Source organism: Filicampus tigris, chromosome 2, assembly GCF_054856515.1.
Source record: "Filicampus tigris isolate MCC_2025a chromosome 2, RoL_Ftig_1.0, whole genome shotgun sequence".
In the NCBI taxonomy this organism is placed as follows: Eukaryota; Metazoa; Chordata; class Actinopteri; order Syngnathiformes; family Syngnathidae; genus Filicampus; species Filicampus tigris.
The window spans coordinates 13,394,914-13,411,889 of NC_141218.1; the positions used below are offsets into that span (position 1 = coordinate 13,394,914).

Below are 16,976 nucleotides of genomic sequence, written 5' to 3' on the forward strand. Positions count from 1 at the left end.
GTTACATTTTCCGCCGTGGTCCGTCCACACGCAATGACCAAAACTAACCGTCTCTCCAGTATACCAGGTTTAGATTTGGAAGAAGCCTGACAAAATATGTGAGTTTTTGGGGGTGTTTTTGAATGACCAATGGAGATGATCGAAACCACCATAAACTGTTTGCTTTGAACCAAAATGGTGGACTTTCTATGTCCTTTTGTGCATGTCCTCTTGAGACGGTTTTGCGGGTCAACTCATAATGTACATACCGACCAAATTCTATATCGAAGTGAAAGTGACTTTTGGGGTAGAATATTCAAAACATTCCAACAGTGCTATCTGAGCTTTTGCAAATGGTAACGCTCTCACACTGGCGATTTATGATAATGACAATCAAATGAAGCAATTTCAAAAGGGCTTTAATGCTGTATGCTCATCTCTCATATTTTAAACGTTGACATTTTCACGACGTGACCACATTATGCTTTTTATGCATCTTTAGGTCACTGGGACCAGTAATCCAATTGTCTCTCTAAAAGCTTTTTAAATTGAACATTCTTGTTGTTTCCTTGCTTTTTTTATTTGTATTTTTTATGGCGCATCCATAAGATTTTCATTTCACGGTAGAGTAAGCAGAAAATGCTCTGTGGAGAATGTTGCTGTTGGACCATATTTCCTCTCATGACTAATAAATCTTTCACAAAGCGCTTGAACAGCTTGAAACGGCGAGCTGGCGGTAAACAACATCTTTTGTTTTGGTAATAACTACAAAAAACTGACACATGAATGCAGGCTGAGGTTTGGAACAGACCCACACTACTGCTGTTGTCCAGAAATTAAAACCACTTAAACGTTCGGAACCCCTGCGTAGTCTAATGAGATCCAATATGTGAGCTGTATCAAAAATGTATTGCTGTAGGTTCACTGCCTTAGACTTCATGGATCAAGTCCAGGTTAAATTTGGTCTGCAGTGTGAGATGTGAGATGACTGTAAGGGATGTGAAATTTCTTAAAAAGAAAAAAAAAAACATTGTAACTGTAGAAAGAAGTTCATTTTCAGCAATATCCTCGGAAAGGTTATTTCATTTCACAAAAAAATCTGCTCATTAAGATGGCATGTTTGACCAGTTAATTGCACAAGACCAAAGTAAAAAATATCAAAAAGACGAAGAAAATATAGTAGCAGTCACAGAAGTTTGTTTAATTTAGTATTTTAGAACAGTACCTCCAAAGCACAAAAAATATATAAATAAATCAGGTTCAAGATGACAAATATTAGCCAGAAAACTACAGCGTTCCTCAGGGAAATATTTTAGGGGGGTTGTAATTTCCAAAGGAAAAAAAATACACATAACAGAAACTGATTTAATGGGAATATTTTTTACATCACATATTATGGCCAACATGTTGCAGTCAACATGAGTGCAACATTTTAGGTGGTGTGATTTTTTCAAAAGAAGCAAACAAACATGTAACAATTGGGAAAGTGACTCCATTTGACAGAAATGCAGGTTTTAGGTGGAAGAAACATTTTGACCAGTTAGTTGCGCACAACATTTTAGACGGTGTGAAATTTCCATAGGAAAAAAGTCTGGCCTTACTCTGGCCTACTTTTGCAAACAAGACTTAGGTATGGTGGCCCCAGAGGGCTAAAAAAGATCAATGCGGATTGAAGTGCTCTGTGCTCCATACCAAATAGAGTGCAAATATTTGACAACTCACTTGTGATTCCTTCAACCTTTCCCAAACTTTTTAACTGGCGCACCACCGTTGACACCTCCAGGGAATCGCTGACGCTCATTTGTTATGAGCGTGCTTGTCCATGTTGAGGAACAGTCAGGTGTTACACATTCCTTGTGTGTGTGCGCCACGGTTGGACAGAACACACACAGTGCCGCTGTGTAACACACCGCAGATAGAGAAGACGCCTTGAATCTTCATCCTGTGTATAATAGCTTTGAGCTACCTGGCGGGGGAGTCACACCAGGGGTATGGGTTCTTGCATGCATGTATGGGTTTGATGAGCGAGACCCCCTGCTGCCCCAGGCCTCTAGCTCCTGTTTTTTTTTTCACCTTCTGGTGTCTCAGTTGTCTCATATTGTGCCTTTGCTAAATTACTTCGGGAAAAAGTGAGTTGTCTTTTGTTGTTTTATCCATGTAGGAAGGCTTTTATGAGCTATATATCTATCTATCTAGCTATACATCCAGTACATATACTCATTGCTCACTGTTTACAAGTTTGCGTACACCACACAGTTAAACATGACTGTATGTAATAGGGTGTAACAAAACTTGGAGGTGGTCCGGAGTGCAACAGGAGGCATACTGTATAAAGTAAACTTCACACTTGCCACCAAAAATTTCTTTGTAAATATCGGTTTGTGTGAATGCAACGTGCAGTGTGGATGTAAATAACAGGCTCCTTTGCATGTTTTGTTACAAATGTTATATTAGTGAAAGAGTTGTTGACAGAAAATTTATATCATCAAACATTTATTGAGTGGCCATATGTTCCCTCCCCCCTGCCGATGTCGACTTTTGAGCAGACTGGGCAGGGCAGTTTCTTTCGATTTTGCCAGAGCTACAGTCTTTCCAAAGCTGTTAAGAATCCATGTTTTGTCCGCGGAAAACCTTGACACAACTCGACATACATGAGGGACCCCATCGGAAGGCAAGGGGCCTGGGAAGGGATGTATTGGCACCTGTTAAAAAATGTAGACCTGTATTGCGCCTTTGTGCATCGGGGAATCAGCAGCCCCTCACAACCATGGCCTGTCACGTATACTGTGATAAACTCTAATAATGCGGAATTGGTCCAAATCATGGTAAACTATTGTATATTTCAGGCAGGAGAATTGTATAAACATAGTCAACCAGGGTGCAAAATATTAGTTGGTGTGAAATGGTAAAGAAAAAAAAGTCACAATTGTTGATTCAATGGGAATTTTCTTGGAAAAGTAATGAGTATAATAATTTTTAAAAAAAACAACTGATTTTTAGGTTACACCTTTTCTTACTTGGGTCAACCCAGGTGCAAAATTTTAGGGGATGTGAAAGATGTAATGGGGATGTCCTTGGAAAAAGTAATTAATGTCAGATTATTTTAAAAAAAAAAAAAGATTTTTAGATTACTCAAAACATTTTGGCCGGTCTTCGTCAGTGCCAAGACAGCACAAAAAAAAAAAAAAAAAAAAAATCACACAGTATTCATGAGCCAACCTTGTGAATACAAGCACACACTTGTTTCCACGGAACAGTGAACAGAAAAAACTTGAGTCAAATGCTGCTTCACTAAGTCATTATTATTTGAGCACATCTAGCAGATTTACTTGGTTGTTTAATTTCACAATTGATGGGAGGGCAGACACTCGTAACACACGCCTACTTGTATAAAAAGAAGAAAAAGTCACATTTGCATAATATGTCCTCTTTAAATCAATGGGCTTGTGTTTCATGTATGATGTTCACTTGGTGTCATGTCAAGTGAGGTCATGTCTCCGTCCCTCGTACATACTGGCTGTGTCACCATTGAGGCTTCAGAGGAAGGCGGTGGGTGTAAATGAGAATGTGGTCAGGGTAATGAGGAGTTCATGCCGCTCAATAAGCGCTGCGCTAATGAGCTTCCGATGACTTTCTGAGTGGACGGACAGCTTTGTTCTCAGTACTTCTGTTGTGATGGACAGTCGCTAATTTTTCTCATACTTAAAGCGGACGTCAACCCAAGCACATTTTTTAAGAATATGGTCTATGCAGGCCCACTAGTTGAAACACAGCATTCTAATTAATTCTAATTGCGTTTGTGGAATAAGAGTTAAGCAGCAAAATCCTCCCGTTTTTAGCCATCTGAGGGGGCGGAAATTTTTGTCACTTCTGTCGACTGAAAATGACATCACAGTTGCCCAGGGCTAAGGTAACGACAAATCACAGCTCACCTGTTTTCTGAAGCTGAGCCATGATTGGTCGTTATTTTGTAATGATACTGTGATGTCATTTTCAGTTGATAGAAGTGACAAAATGTTCTCCCCCTGAGATGGCTAGATTTTGCTGCTTAACTTATAGTCCACAAACGCAATATTAATCAGAATGTCCTGTTTCAACTAGGCCTGCATAGGACATATTCTTGAAAAAAATATGTTTGGGTTGACTTCCCCTTTGAATTTGAAGTAGTTTATTTGACATTTTTACCTCAATGATGTTCAGTCACAGCATTTTTTTGTTTTTCAATTTCATTTCTGTGATAGTGCACAGAGTTACATTTTCTGATTTTGCTTCTGCGATGATGGACAGTTAAAATATTTGTTTCATTTTTCACATTACTCCTATGATGGACAGTTATGTAATCTTGTTTTTCAGTTTTAGATTTAAATGATGATTGGAATTTATGACATTCTCGCATTTTAGATTCATTTCTATGACGGAAAGTTAAAACATTTTCTCAGGTTTAAGTGTTTTTTTCCACTCTAACATGATTTTTTTTTCATGAAAAATAGGCAACTTTTTAATTCCAATGGCATTTGGGGATACATTAAGTTATGCTTAATTGGTGCTAGGATTTTAAGGTGGTTCTTCCCTGTAATGTGTTTGAGAACGCCTGATTTGATGTACTGTAGTAAAACACTTGGCAGAGACAAGGCTTCCACCGCCCCGTGCCCTCCACCATATTGTCAGACTCCGCCACAAGGGGGTCCGACACTGCCATTAAGATGCAGAGCATGACTGGGATCAACCTTGACCACACTTGCCTTCCACTAGTGGTTCTCAAACTATTGACACTACCACCTAAAAATACTTCCTTTCTAAGTACCACCATTATGACCAACATTATGTCTTAACATTAACACTGCACTCAATATAGAAAAAAAAAACTGTGCTTAAATGTTAATTACACATAAAATTTTAATAAAAATTGGACCTAAATGAACTTCAAAACGATTAATTTCAAATTGCATTTAAGTAGAATGAAACTGAACTCAACTTAAAATGCACTGTACTGTATTAAAAAAAGGTTTGAGCCTCTGTTAAATTTTCTGAACATTTCATTGAGTGATCCTCTATCTTACCACTAGAGAAACCTGCATTGTCCCTCACTTTGAGAATTACTGCAATTAGACTCTCAGTCACACCAACTCTAATATACAAGGATTTGGGCATGAGCCAAAATAAACATTGGACAGCGATTTTAATAAAATGAGGAAACACTTCTTGGGTTCTAATTGGGGAGAATTGGCAGACAGCTGTTCTCTGTGGAGGACAGAGGAAAATAGGTTGCACTGAAGAAACGACTGTTGAAAGGTGGATCGGATATTATTGCAAATTAATCTTGTGCTGACATTATGAGTTAATCCCTTCAAATTTGAACAAGATTCATTTCAGCCTGAGCACGCTTTGTGCGAAGAAATATTAGCTGGATACCAGCACTCAGAAGTTTTTGAAACTGCAGCCCGCAAAGCCACTTTCACAGAACGTGATCTTTAATAGGCATTTCAATCATGCAGAAGCACAAAAATGTCTCAAGAAGCCATTCTGCTTTGGTACGGGTCATTTTGAACCCACTGTGAGAAGATTTGTCCTATACTACCAAATTTTAACATTGCTGCTAATTTGACAGATGGACAACCTTGCATAGTTTTTGTCCTAACATATGAACATGGAATTTGGTAGGTCTACAATGAGTAGAACCGTAAAAGTCAGTCTCATGTCATGTGAAGTTATGCCTGAAAAGACACAGGAAGTCATCCATTTTTGTGCTAAAACTGACTTTTATGGGCGTTTTTGCCGTTTCCAGGAGCCCTTCATAGGCAACCTTGTTCAAGATATTTTTTCCAATTGCTACCATTTTATACTAGACAGATGGACACCGCAAAATTACGAAACATTTAAATTTTCATGATTGTGAGCGGAGCAGCCAATTTAATCGTATTCTTATAATCTTTTATAGGTCTTGTGTAAAGTAAATTTTGCCAACAATCTTTTGACGGCTTAAACAATTTTAAGCATATATTAGTCCGTTTTTATTACGTAACCCACCCAGATTCATAGTTAGACACAGAGCAGGGGTCTTAACAACGAAAATGCAAATGTTTGGCAATGTCCGGTAATCTTCGGCGAGTAACGTCATGAGAAGAGATCGAGTCGCCAGTCACCCATTGAACTGCATTGTTAACTGTCACGTTTGCTGCCCTTTGCTATTCTTAGCACGTTTTTCGGCAAAATGCGTCGGCGCTGTGTGGCGATGCCTTGTTCACATTCATGCCAACAGTTGTTTGAGTGGCCAAAAGATAACAATAGGGTACGTAAATTTACCTGTTTGTGTTACAGTTCCACTGGCTTCCACATTAACTGGCTCCCGATTCCAGCTGCGGGGCGTAGTCCAGTAATTTCGTTTTTCCGCTCTGCAGATTCGTCACAAGCAACATCGAAACTGTTTAACTGCATCCTTGTTCAATTCTGAAATAAACACTTGAAACAAAATGTCTGGTTTACAACTCCAGACTGGTTGCAAGAAATTGTAAACATAGTAAAAAAAAAAAAAACCTATAAATATAGAAAGCGGTATTTCAATCCATGACACAATTGGAATGGGGGGGTAAAGCCGCCCATCGGAGGGAGCTAACGCTTTACGCGTGAGCTGGCATGACTGTTGATGAATGAACATGCCACGTTCTCTTCGCCTTTGACTGTGGCTCACAGTGCTAGGAGACTATATGGAGAAAATAGGTTCTCTCGTCGTGCGTAATTTATAACACGGCACAGCATCGAATTTCAAACAATAATGCTAGGCTAATAATCGTAGCCTATTTAGCTTACCATTCTTCCAATGTCAGTGGGTCTCGTCTACACTCCATGTCCGGTTGTTCGGGCACAACATTTTCATCATCCTGCAGCATCTGGCTCGTACATGTACGGTCGAACATGCAGTATGCCAACAACCTCCTCTTCATCCAGCTCTTAAAACACCTGGATCCCCTCAGATAAGTTCGAAATACCGTTTTACGAGTCAGTTTCTGAGTAGCTTTGTACACTTTCCCTATTAAGCGCTAGCACTGACGTCCATCTAATGACGTCAGACTTCCAGTTTTGTCGCGGTCAGACTCTCACTTCGGAAAAACTTACTTTGTCAAATATACGAAATAGAAAAGATTGTTTGTTGCTTTATTTTTGTATGTTAAATTACTTTACTTGGGTTTCATTTGGCATTTCCGAACTTTGGCATTTGGTCTTTAAAATTCAGCCTCCAAAGCCATTTTCACTTAGTATCATTAATTTTTGGGAGACATGTCTATCATGAGTAAACCCACAACAAAGTATCAATACATACCTCAAAAGAAACGGAGTCAACCATGCTGGTTTTAAATGGCCCTCTTAGTCTCAGTTTTTCTTCTTCTCAAAGACGACCTCGTCCAACAGATTTTGTCCGATTAGTACTAAGGTTGCTCGTCCAACAGATTTTGTCTGATTAGTACTAAGTTTGAAACACATATACTCAACAGATGGACAATCGAAAATTGCTTACAATTTGATTTTTTGTCAGAACGTGTGGGCAGCTAAGTTTACAACTTTAGGTGACACATCCTGGAATTCTTCCAAAATTGAAATTTGGTAGTCATGTCAGTCATGACTAGACACACAAAAAGGTCAATTTTGGGTTGAAGCAGTCAAGTCTAATTCAGTCAATTTTGCCCATTCCCAGGAGGTCCATCAAAGATGAACTTGTCCTAGTCCTAGATATTTTGTTGCCAAATGCACACCATATATACTAGACAGATGGGCGACATTAAACTGTGTATTCTGTTGGAGTTTTGTGTAGGTCTCGAGTCCATAAGCCCAATTAGCAATTTACAAAACAACTACTTACGCAATGCGTGTTCGTTTTATCTTTCAAGAAGGTATCCAATATAAATGAAGACTCACACAAATCGATTGAATTTTCTCGTCAGTTTTCTTTACCATCTCTGAAGTTCAGGAATCATACAATGATCAGATCTGGGCAGCTTTTCCATCCTCACGAATGCTCTCACCCGAGATGGGCTAGGGCAGAAAAGGGGCGCGGTCTAACATGCAGCCCTCACATTTATACTGTCTTCAAAATCTAAACATAATGTGGGTTGGTCTCCTCCCTGGCAGGCCCTGCCTATGGGGCTGATCTTCACCAGCTGGTCCTGTGCTCAGATCAGGGCATGCTGAATTTGAACTGATTATGCAATGTGTAATTCCCAATTTGGTTTTTGGTTAACCTGTTGGCTAATATAAAGCCATTCTTATAGATTCAGATCCTTCAATCCTTTGAATTTTCCTCATTGTGTCTGTGAAATACAGTAGATGACAGTGAACTATGCACAAGCATCACACTAAAATGATGACAAAGCAGTTAGGAATGAATCTCAAGGATGCAAAGAGATGACAACAATCAGATACTGAATGACATTCAATCCACAGCTTTATTTTGATGAGATCAGGGGTGCCCCCCAGACAACCTGGGCATCTTTAGGGACAACGCAAGGCCCCTACAAAAGCACTAACCCGAGGCTAATGGTTTCACCTGTGGGTTCGGACGTGATTTGAACCTAATTGGGTTCCTGGCAGTAATAAGACCTAGTTGAGACTTCTCATACCTGTGTTGCAAAAAAGCTCAGTCATACAAATGTTGGAATTCCAAATTGTATTGCCTCCAGGGGGGACTTTAAAGGATACTCTAGTAAGCTATTTGTGTGTACGTGTGTGAGAGTTTGTGTGTTTATCAGCCCAAGAGCGGCTTCATTAATAAGTCATTTAACACAAAGAGATTGATTGGGCCACTGCCAGGAGACGATATGGAAGGGAAAGTAATCCGGCTCACTTTTATCTCCGCTACTGCGGCTCCAGCGAGGCGGAGAAGAAGCAGATGCATGCTCCGCTCCCGACGGGGAGGGATGCACCTCAACGCCGGGAAATGGAACGCGACCGGTGGTTGATAAAGGTGCAAGTCGGTCAGGCGAGCAGGGAACTTTCACAATATTTTTCCCGCAAGCAATCGCCATAAAACGTTGTATTATTGTTCTCAATGTTTTCTCTTTCTGAAGATAAGAATGCTAATACATATTTTTTTAAATAAAACTTTAAAGGGGAAGTCAACCCAAACATATTTATTTCAAGAATATGTTCTATGCAAGCCCACTAGTCGAAACAAGGCATTGTAAGTAATTTGTATTTATTTATATATGTTGTTTTAAATGTAGTTTTTAATTTTAATTTCAAACATGTCAGAACAATAATACGGGTAACATTCAGTACTTACCCATGTATAATTTTAGCAACACATTTATTTATTTAGGTATTTTTTTAATTTTTACAACTATCCATTCAACTTTTCTTTTCTTTTTTTTTTTTTTTACATCACTTATCAGTTCAGGTTTGCAGGTGGGTCAAAATCCCAGCGGACTACACCCTGGACTGGTCACCAGTCAATCACAGATAGGGGTCTTGAAGCAACTGGAGGCAAAACATATAGTTCTTGTTATTTTCTGAAAGAAACCATTTCAGAATTCCTCACGTTGTACTTCAAATGGTAATTCCCAGTTAGTGGCGGATTATTGCAGATCCTTGAACGCTCTCCCTTCAGAGAAGCCACTTAATGACTTGTGCTGTGAAGGTTTTAAGACTTCAAAGCAGCAAGTTAGCTCACATCATTTATTACCTCTTTTTGTTGTTGTTGTGGTTGTTGCTTGATTGCCTTTTTTGAAGATCGTCCTTTTCCTTAATTCCGTGTTAATTAGCAGCTACGTAGCAAGGATGGCACTTCCCAGTCGGCAGGCGTTCTGGGATGGGCAAGGAAGGAGACGCTATCTGGCTTGTTTCAAGCCCTAGATGGAGAAAGTAATTGCAAAACACCAATGAAAAGTGTGTGTGTGTGACGCTCTAAACCTGAGATGAGATGTGGGAGATGCAGAAAGTTGGCTAAAGTCACGAAAATAAGGTTTTCTTGACTCTTGTCGGTGTGACACTTATTAGCCTATAACTAGCAATATTTTGGCAACAATATTACAATTTCTGTATCATTTTCAGTTACGATAAATCATTGGTACAAAGTGTCAATGTGGTACAAAAGGAGTTCCCAAACTAGGCACCTATGCGGGGGCACAGTGTGGGGTATGGAAAAAACACCACAGAACATAGCATTAAAAAAAAACAGTACAACAGAACTCAAACACTTACACATGTGGGAGGGGTGATGAATGTCGAGGGAGGCATTACAGCGTACACACTGAGGGAACTCGCCTTTTGTTTGACTTGTAAGTAGTACCCTTAAAATTTGTTTTAGTTTTTCTACAAGACCACAGTTTCCTTATTGTTTATCAATATAACATGTCAATTATCGATACTGGGTAAAGTAAGTAAACATGGTTTTCTTATGTCGATTATTGCGTAAATGCTGTATGGAGATCAGTTTACCAAAGTTATCGCCATACGGCAATTGTGCGATAATCAACTGGAAGGAAAAAGGTGGTGGGAAAAAATGTAAACTCGGGAGGAGGCGTTCAAATGTCTTTTCGTAAATTTTATATATTGGTGATGGAGGTGGAGAAAGTTTTTTAAGTTGAGATAATGTTTTTTTTTTCTTTTTTTTTTTCTTTTGTCGGCTTGACATCTATAACCACCACGTCCGCCTTTACCAACGGGCTCACCTGGGTTTGAGCCCAGGGGCCTACAGAGGTTGAGGGCCTATCAGAATTTTAAAAAAAAAGTTGTTGATTTTTCTGTCGGTCACTTTACATTCTTGCCATGAGTTGACCAACCCGCAGGCGATTCTGTGCAGCGCCGTGGCCATAGTAGAGAGGGCCTATCAGAAGTCGAATACCGTAGTTTAATAGTTTCGTATGAAATTTCGGTCATTCACCAGCCACTACAGTACACGAAACCCACTCTAGAGGGCCTATCGGAAATTCCACATTATTCTGTAATTTGTTTATTTGTCATTGATGAAAAAGACATAATGAGTGGACAGGTTGGAATATCACAGATGCACCAGGAGTGCTTTTTCAACTATTATAACGGAAGATGAGACTGGTGAGTCGATCATCAAAAGTTTAGGTTATGGGCTATGTGGTTTTAGAATTGCAATCTTTGAGACAAGTATGCTAGCAGGATCAACCAGGCTGCCTCGGAGTCGGGGCTGGGCTGGCTGGCCCAAATTGTTACAGTTGTGACTTTCCATCATAAGGTGTGGGCAGAGGTTGGCAGAACATTTGCAGGTTTGCCATGAAGCATGAAACACGAGTGTATGAAAATATCCCTCGCCACCAGTGTGTCTGACTGACATTCAGCGCAACATGACATATGTTTCCCATTATTAACACACTTTTGTTTTGTACTTGTTGCAACAATTTTTTTGCCTCTGTGTGATAATTAATGCAGCGGTTCTCCGAGGACAAGTTGAAAGTGAATTCTTTGAGTACTCATATGAATAAACATGTTTGCTCTCGACTGCGGAATCTAGGCCTCATTAAGTCGTAAAGGCCTTGCTGTAATTGTCTTAATCCATCGTCTCGTTGTCTTCCGCCAATCTTCGTCTCTTTCCCCGTAATTGATTCAAACGCAGATCTAGTCTCCGAGGCTGTATTTTTAGCCTTATTTTAATCGAGTGACATCGGAAATGACCTTCTGTTTTGCTTTTTTCCCAACAGGAGAAGACCAATGACGGTGGCCAGATGGTGGTCAGCGGCCATTTTATTGGCAGTGTTGACAGCTTTCTACGTAGACGGGAGGCCCAACGATGACGAGGGATACAGGTCGCAGTCCTATCAGACGGTCTTGAGATTCCGACATAAGGTATTTCCTATTGTGGTTAGCATTAGGGATGCCTGAGTTTCATGTCTGACTTATCAGCCATGAGTTTTCAGTTTCCATTTTGTGTTGACAGCAACTGGCAACAGCAAAAATCTTCTGTTTTTATCTCGCTTGCCATCGCTCTGTGGATCCTAAAATAATCAAAGAAACAAATCTGCAACTAGGGCATGACTGTAATGCAAAAACTAGAGTATGAACGAGTAGAGTATGAGTACTGGAGTACGTAGTCTTGAAGCTGCCAGCAAAATAAAAAAAAACAAAAAACAAAAAAACATTTTAACAATAAACTACTGTCAGGTCATGCAGACTTTTTTAACATTAATGATAACATGGTTTTTTTTTTTTAATACCGGAAAAGCTCCACCTTAAAAAAAAAAATCTGCCAATAGAACATGAAAAGTTGACTTTCTTAAAAGAAGTAAACATTGCCAGGCTAAAAAAAATACCCAGCAATGTCTCAAAACTAGTGAACACTACCTATACTTTTAGAAATATGGTACAGTATTTAAGAACCATCAATAAATTCTCAACAACACAAGTGAAACCAGTGGCGTTACCAGGATGCCAGGTGTGGGTGGGCATTAGTCTTACCTGGGGGAGCAAAAAAGTGCTACAATGCTCAAGTAGGTTGAAATCGTAGGGCAAGTAGGGCTACGTGTTTTGTTTTCTCCTTAATTGAGATAACAGTTAGTGTGATTTGGGCTAAACAAGTAAAAGTTTATTTGATTTTATTTGACTTAGAAGACATCCATAACTGAACAGTATGGACATGCAGGTGACAATGGGTTTTTTTGTTGTTTTGTTTTCTTTTGTTTTTAAGGTGAAAGAGGATGTAACAACACAAACAAAGGTTAAAACTTAGAACACAACCATAATTGAACAGCATGGACATGCAGGTGACAATGTTTTTTGTTTTGTTTTGGGTTATGCCATCAGAACTACATCCAGTTTTCTTTGGGTGGTCAGAGTGTGTCCATGGGTGGGCACTGCCCACCCCTGCCCCCACTCTGGTAACGCCCCTGAGTGAAACCCTCTTCCACAAAAACTGCCAGGTCAGAAAAAACATCTAGTCAGACAAAGAACAAGCACATTTTGACTTGATTTGAGCCCTTTATTTTAGCTGGATTTTAGTTTCTGCATCATACCGTGCCATTACTTTTCTCAGCACAAACACAAATCATCACGAGGTCAATATTGGATTTTGGAAAGCAGCAGAGTGGACGTTAAAATAACAGAAAAGATTGTACTCTTAAAAACAAGAAGAGAAGATTAGAGTGCTGGTTTGAGAGTTTCTACCCATTTCCATAAAAATAAAACCCACATGGATTTGTCAAACATAGTCAGAAGATAACATCGAAGAAAGACAACAGAAGATCAGAATGCTCATCCATTTATGTTCAACAAATTATGACTTTCTCAGTTTCTTATTCATGGTGACAGCAGTTGAGGCAAGCATTCAAACTGATCCTGTTGTGCGTCAACAAACGACAACAAAAACTAATGTTGTGCTTTCGTCTTGCTAAATAGTAGTGTCATCCCTCATTGGAAACCAAATCAATCAAAGGAATAAATGTGTAGCTTGGACAGGACTGCTGCGTTATTACTTTAGTCAGCACAAATATAATTCAGAAGCTAAAATAATGGATTTTTTTTCTGCAATGGATCCAAGGCATCATCACCTTTTATCTGAATCTGAGCCATGATTGGTCATTACCTGAGCCGTGAGCAACTGTGATGTAATCTCCAATGACAGCAAGTGGAAAAATGGCCGCCCTCATACTTGAACAAAAACAAGTGGATTTTACTGCTTAACTCATATTCCACAAACACATTATTAATCAGAATGCCGTGTTTTGACTAGCGGAGCTGCATATAACATAGTGTTGTTAACTCAATAAATGCCAGCCATTCGTAGCTCAGCTAAGCCCCTGAGTGCGAGCCATTTTCAAGGATTTAGACCCAATTTTGTAGGGCCACAGAATATTGAGTTTGATGGCAATATAGACATTGGACCTACCAAGGGAAAGGTAAGACTCTTCTTTCATCAGAAAAAAAAGGTTTATTTCTAGTATTTGTCATTCTTTTAGTAATCAGCAGTAGAACATAGGCAAGTTTCACTGAAAATCCTGTTTGTGGGGAAAAAAAAAAGAGAAATCGAGGGTTTTGTGAAGACTTATTTCAAGTAAAACTTCATCTTTGACACCAATATTTTTTGCTTTTATGACACCTCAGATAAATGAATAGTAATTGTAAAAAAAAAAGTTAAAAAGCAATTCCTAAAAATAAATTTTGGGGGCAAAAAAACTATGTATATTCAAGAAGCTACAATTTGCAAAAAAATGTATGAACATTGTGCTATATACAAGCGCATTAATGTGCGTGCGCGTGTCCTCGGCTGCGTGTGTGACTGTGTGTTAACTTCGATCCCTAGAAGCACATTTTTGGGGGCCGTATGGGAGGTTGGAAGTCCATGAAAGGATACACACCATACATATTGTTCAACACCCCAATACACGGTGAGAGTTGTTTTTGCACAAACCCATCTTTCCTACCCGTTTTAAAATGAATGAAAATTCCATTAATTAATTCCAACCGCACCCCCCCAAAAAAACCTAGACATCATAACAAAACAATGTCACGTGTACAAACAACAGAGGGAGAGTTTCTGTAGTTTTGCAAACAGTTTTGATTTAACAAAAAAAAAATCCATGTGGATTTGTCAAAGATACTCTTTATGATGCATACACCACCTAGGGCTTGCCAAAGAAGCTAGCAACAACATAAAAAAGTGTGTATCTAACTTAACAGCCGTGCCATGGCTCATTCGTTGTTACATCAATCAAGGGAGAAAATCTGCACCTCTGACAGAACTACTGTGTCATTACTTTTCTCAGCACAAATCGAAAGCTAAATATTGGACTTTTTCTGCAAGAAGATCAAAAGAAGCATCATATCCATCATTAAAATTCTACAAAACTCCAAAGCAGCCAGACAAGACATGATAGATTTCTGCCCTTTTCCAGTTTCCATAAAAAAACAAAACATGTTTCAAACATTCCAGTTATGAGGCGCACACCAGCTTGTACTTGCAAAACAAACCAGCAAAAACAGCAAATATCTGCTTTTATATCACTTAATAGCTGTGCCATTGCTCATTGGATACTACATCAATCAAAGGAGAAAAAAATCGTCTTGGACAGGACTGCTGTATCATTAGTTTTCTCCATCCTGACACAAGTTGCAAAGTAAATATTAGACTTATTCTGCAAGAGGATCAAAAGCAGCAAAGAAAAAATGATTTAAAATCAATGGAGAGAGATTAGACTGTCATATTTGAGAGATTTTGCCCTTTTCCAAACAGTTTGAATCCAAAAATCCATATGGATTTCGTAAACATAGGCATTATGCGGCATAAACCAGCTGGTTTTCGCTAAAGATGCTAGCAAGAACAATTAAAGAAAAACAAATTATATCAATAGCGGTCCCATCACACATTGGATAGTACATTAACCAAAGGAAAAGACGTGAGGCTCGGACATAACTGTTGTGTCCTTACTTTTCACAGTCCTGATACATATCGGAAGCTAAATATTAGACTTTTTTTTGTTGTAAGCGAATTAAGAACAACAAGAAAATATCAAAATCAAAGAAGATTAGAGTTTCATTTTTTAAAGATTTTGCCCTTTTCCAAACGGTTTGCATCCCAAAATCCATGTGCATTTCTCAGACAGTTATGTGGCGTAAATCATCTTATGCTCACTAAAAATGCTAGCAACAACAATAAAAAAAAGTTTGTTTCCCATTTAATAACAGTACCATCACTCATTGGATAGTACATCAATCAAAGGAAAAAATGTGCGGCTCGGACATGACTGTTGTGCCATTACTTTTCCCAGTCCTGACACATATCGGAAGCTAAATATTGGATTTTTTTTTTTTTTGCAAGAGAATTAAAAACAGCAATTTTAAAATCAATTGAGAAAAATTACATCATACTTTTTGAGAGTTTGTTCGCTTTTCCAAACAGTTTGCATCCAAAAATACAGATGGCTTTCCCAAACATACATTATGTTGCATAAACCAGCTCACTGAAGCTAGCAGCGACAACACAAATCTGTATTTATCTCATTTAATAGCAGTGCCATTACTCACTGTATGCTCCATAAATCAAAAGAAAAAATGTGCGGCTGTGACAGGTCCACTCTGTCATTAGTTTTCGCCATCCATCCATCCATTATCTACACCGCTTCTCCTCACAAGGGTCGCGAGGAGTGCTGGAGCCTATCCCAGCTGTCTTCGGGCAGAGGCGGGGCACACCCCGAATTGGTTGCCAACCAATCGCAGGGCACACAGAGACAAACATCCGCACTCACAATCACACATAGGGGCAATTTAGAGTGTTCAATTAACCTATCAAGCATGTTTTTGGAATGGGGGAGGAAACCGGAGTACCCGGAGAAAACACACGCAGTCACGAGGAGAACATGCAAACTCCACACAGGGAGGCCGGAGCCGCGATCGAACCCACGACTAGTTTTCGCCATTCAAAAGTTAAACGTTGGACTTTCTGAAAAAAGATAACACCCACACTGCAACTGCACACTTACATTAATTTTTAACAATGGAGAAATCTATTATATGACAAAAAAGATTGTTTTTGTGAATTACTGCCCCTTTACCAAACAGTTTCCTTAAAAGAATCCCAGCCCTCATTTTCTTCCTATTATACTGGTTTGACCACGTTTTCATCACAACATCATGCGATGATGTCAGCACACAAACAAAATGGAGTCAAAAGGCCAGCCACGTGCTTGCGTAAAGCCCCGTAGTCGACCGGCTGTGCCGCACTGGCTGGGGTACACGGCTAATCCAGATTAACATGGGCTGAGTGGTGATGGGCATGGGCCGAGTTGGGATGGAAAAGGAGCTGAGGTTGGGGGGTTGGGCGCGTTTCAGAGCTGCGAGGGAGAGGAGGATTGTGATGCAGAGGCCAAACAACAAGACTGCAATGCAAATACTCTAGTCCTCTCCATCACCCAATGTTGTCGACCAACTTGCTTTATACGTATTTCTATCAGTCCTAGCAAGATGGTCATTGCTTTCAAAAGGTATACGATAAAAGATAGTTGGTAAAGATCATTAGGTGGTCTTGTTACATCGCTACAAATCTTCAA

General features: G+C 39.4%; 1 protein-coding gene and 1 long non-coding RNA gene across 2 annotated transcripts in view; one reads left to right on the forward strand and one right to left on the reverse strand.

Annotated features, from left to right (window-relative positions):
* fstl5 (follistatin-like 5) overlaps positions 1-16,976 on the forward strand; it is a 117,168-nt gene that overhangs the window by 4,669 nt on the left and 95,523 nt on the right. The window contains exon 2 of the mRNA XM_086016672.1: positions 11,640-11,784. Coding sequence (XP_085872798.1) covers positions 11,650-11,784 — 135 coding nt within the window. The 5' untranslated portion in view covers positions 11,640-11,649. The remainder of the gene's footprint in view (positions 1-11,639; positions 11,785-16,976) is intronic.
* Positions 1,972-7,026, reverse strand: LOC147151444 (uncharacterized). Its single transcript, XR_015082583.1, has 3 exons — positions 6,787-7,026; positions 6,283-6,371; positions 1,972-2,681 (listed from the first exon to the last, which is right to left on the reverse strand). It is a non-coding gene; the product is annotated as an uncharacterized LOC147151444 (long non-coding RNA).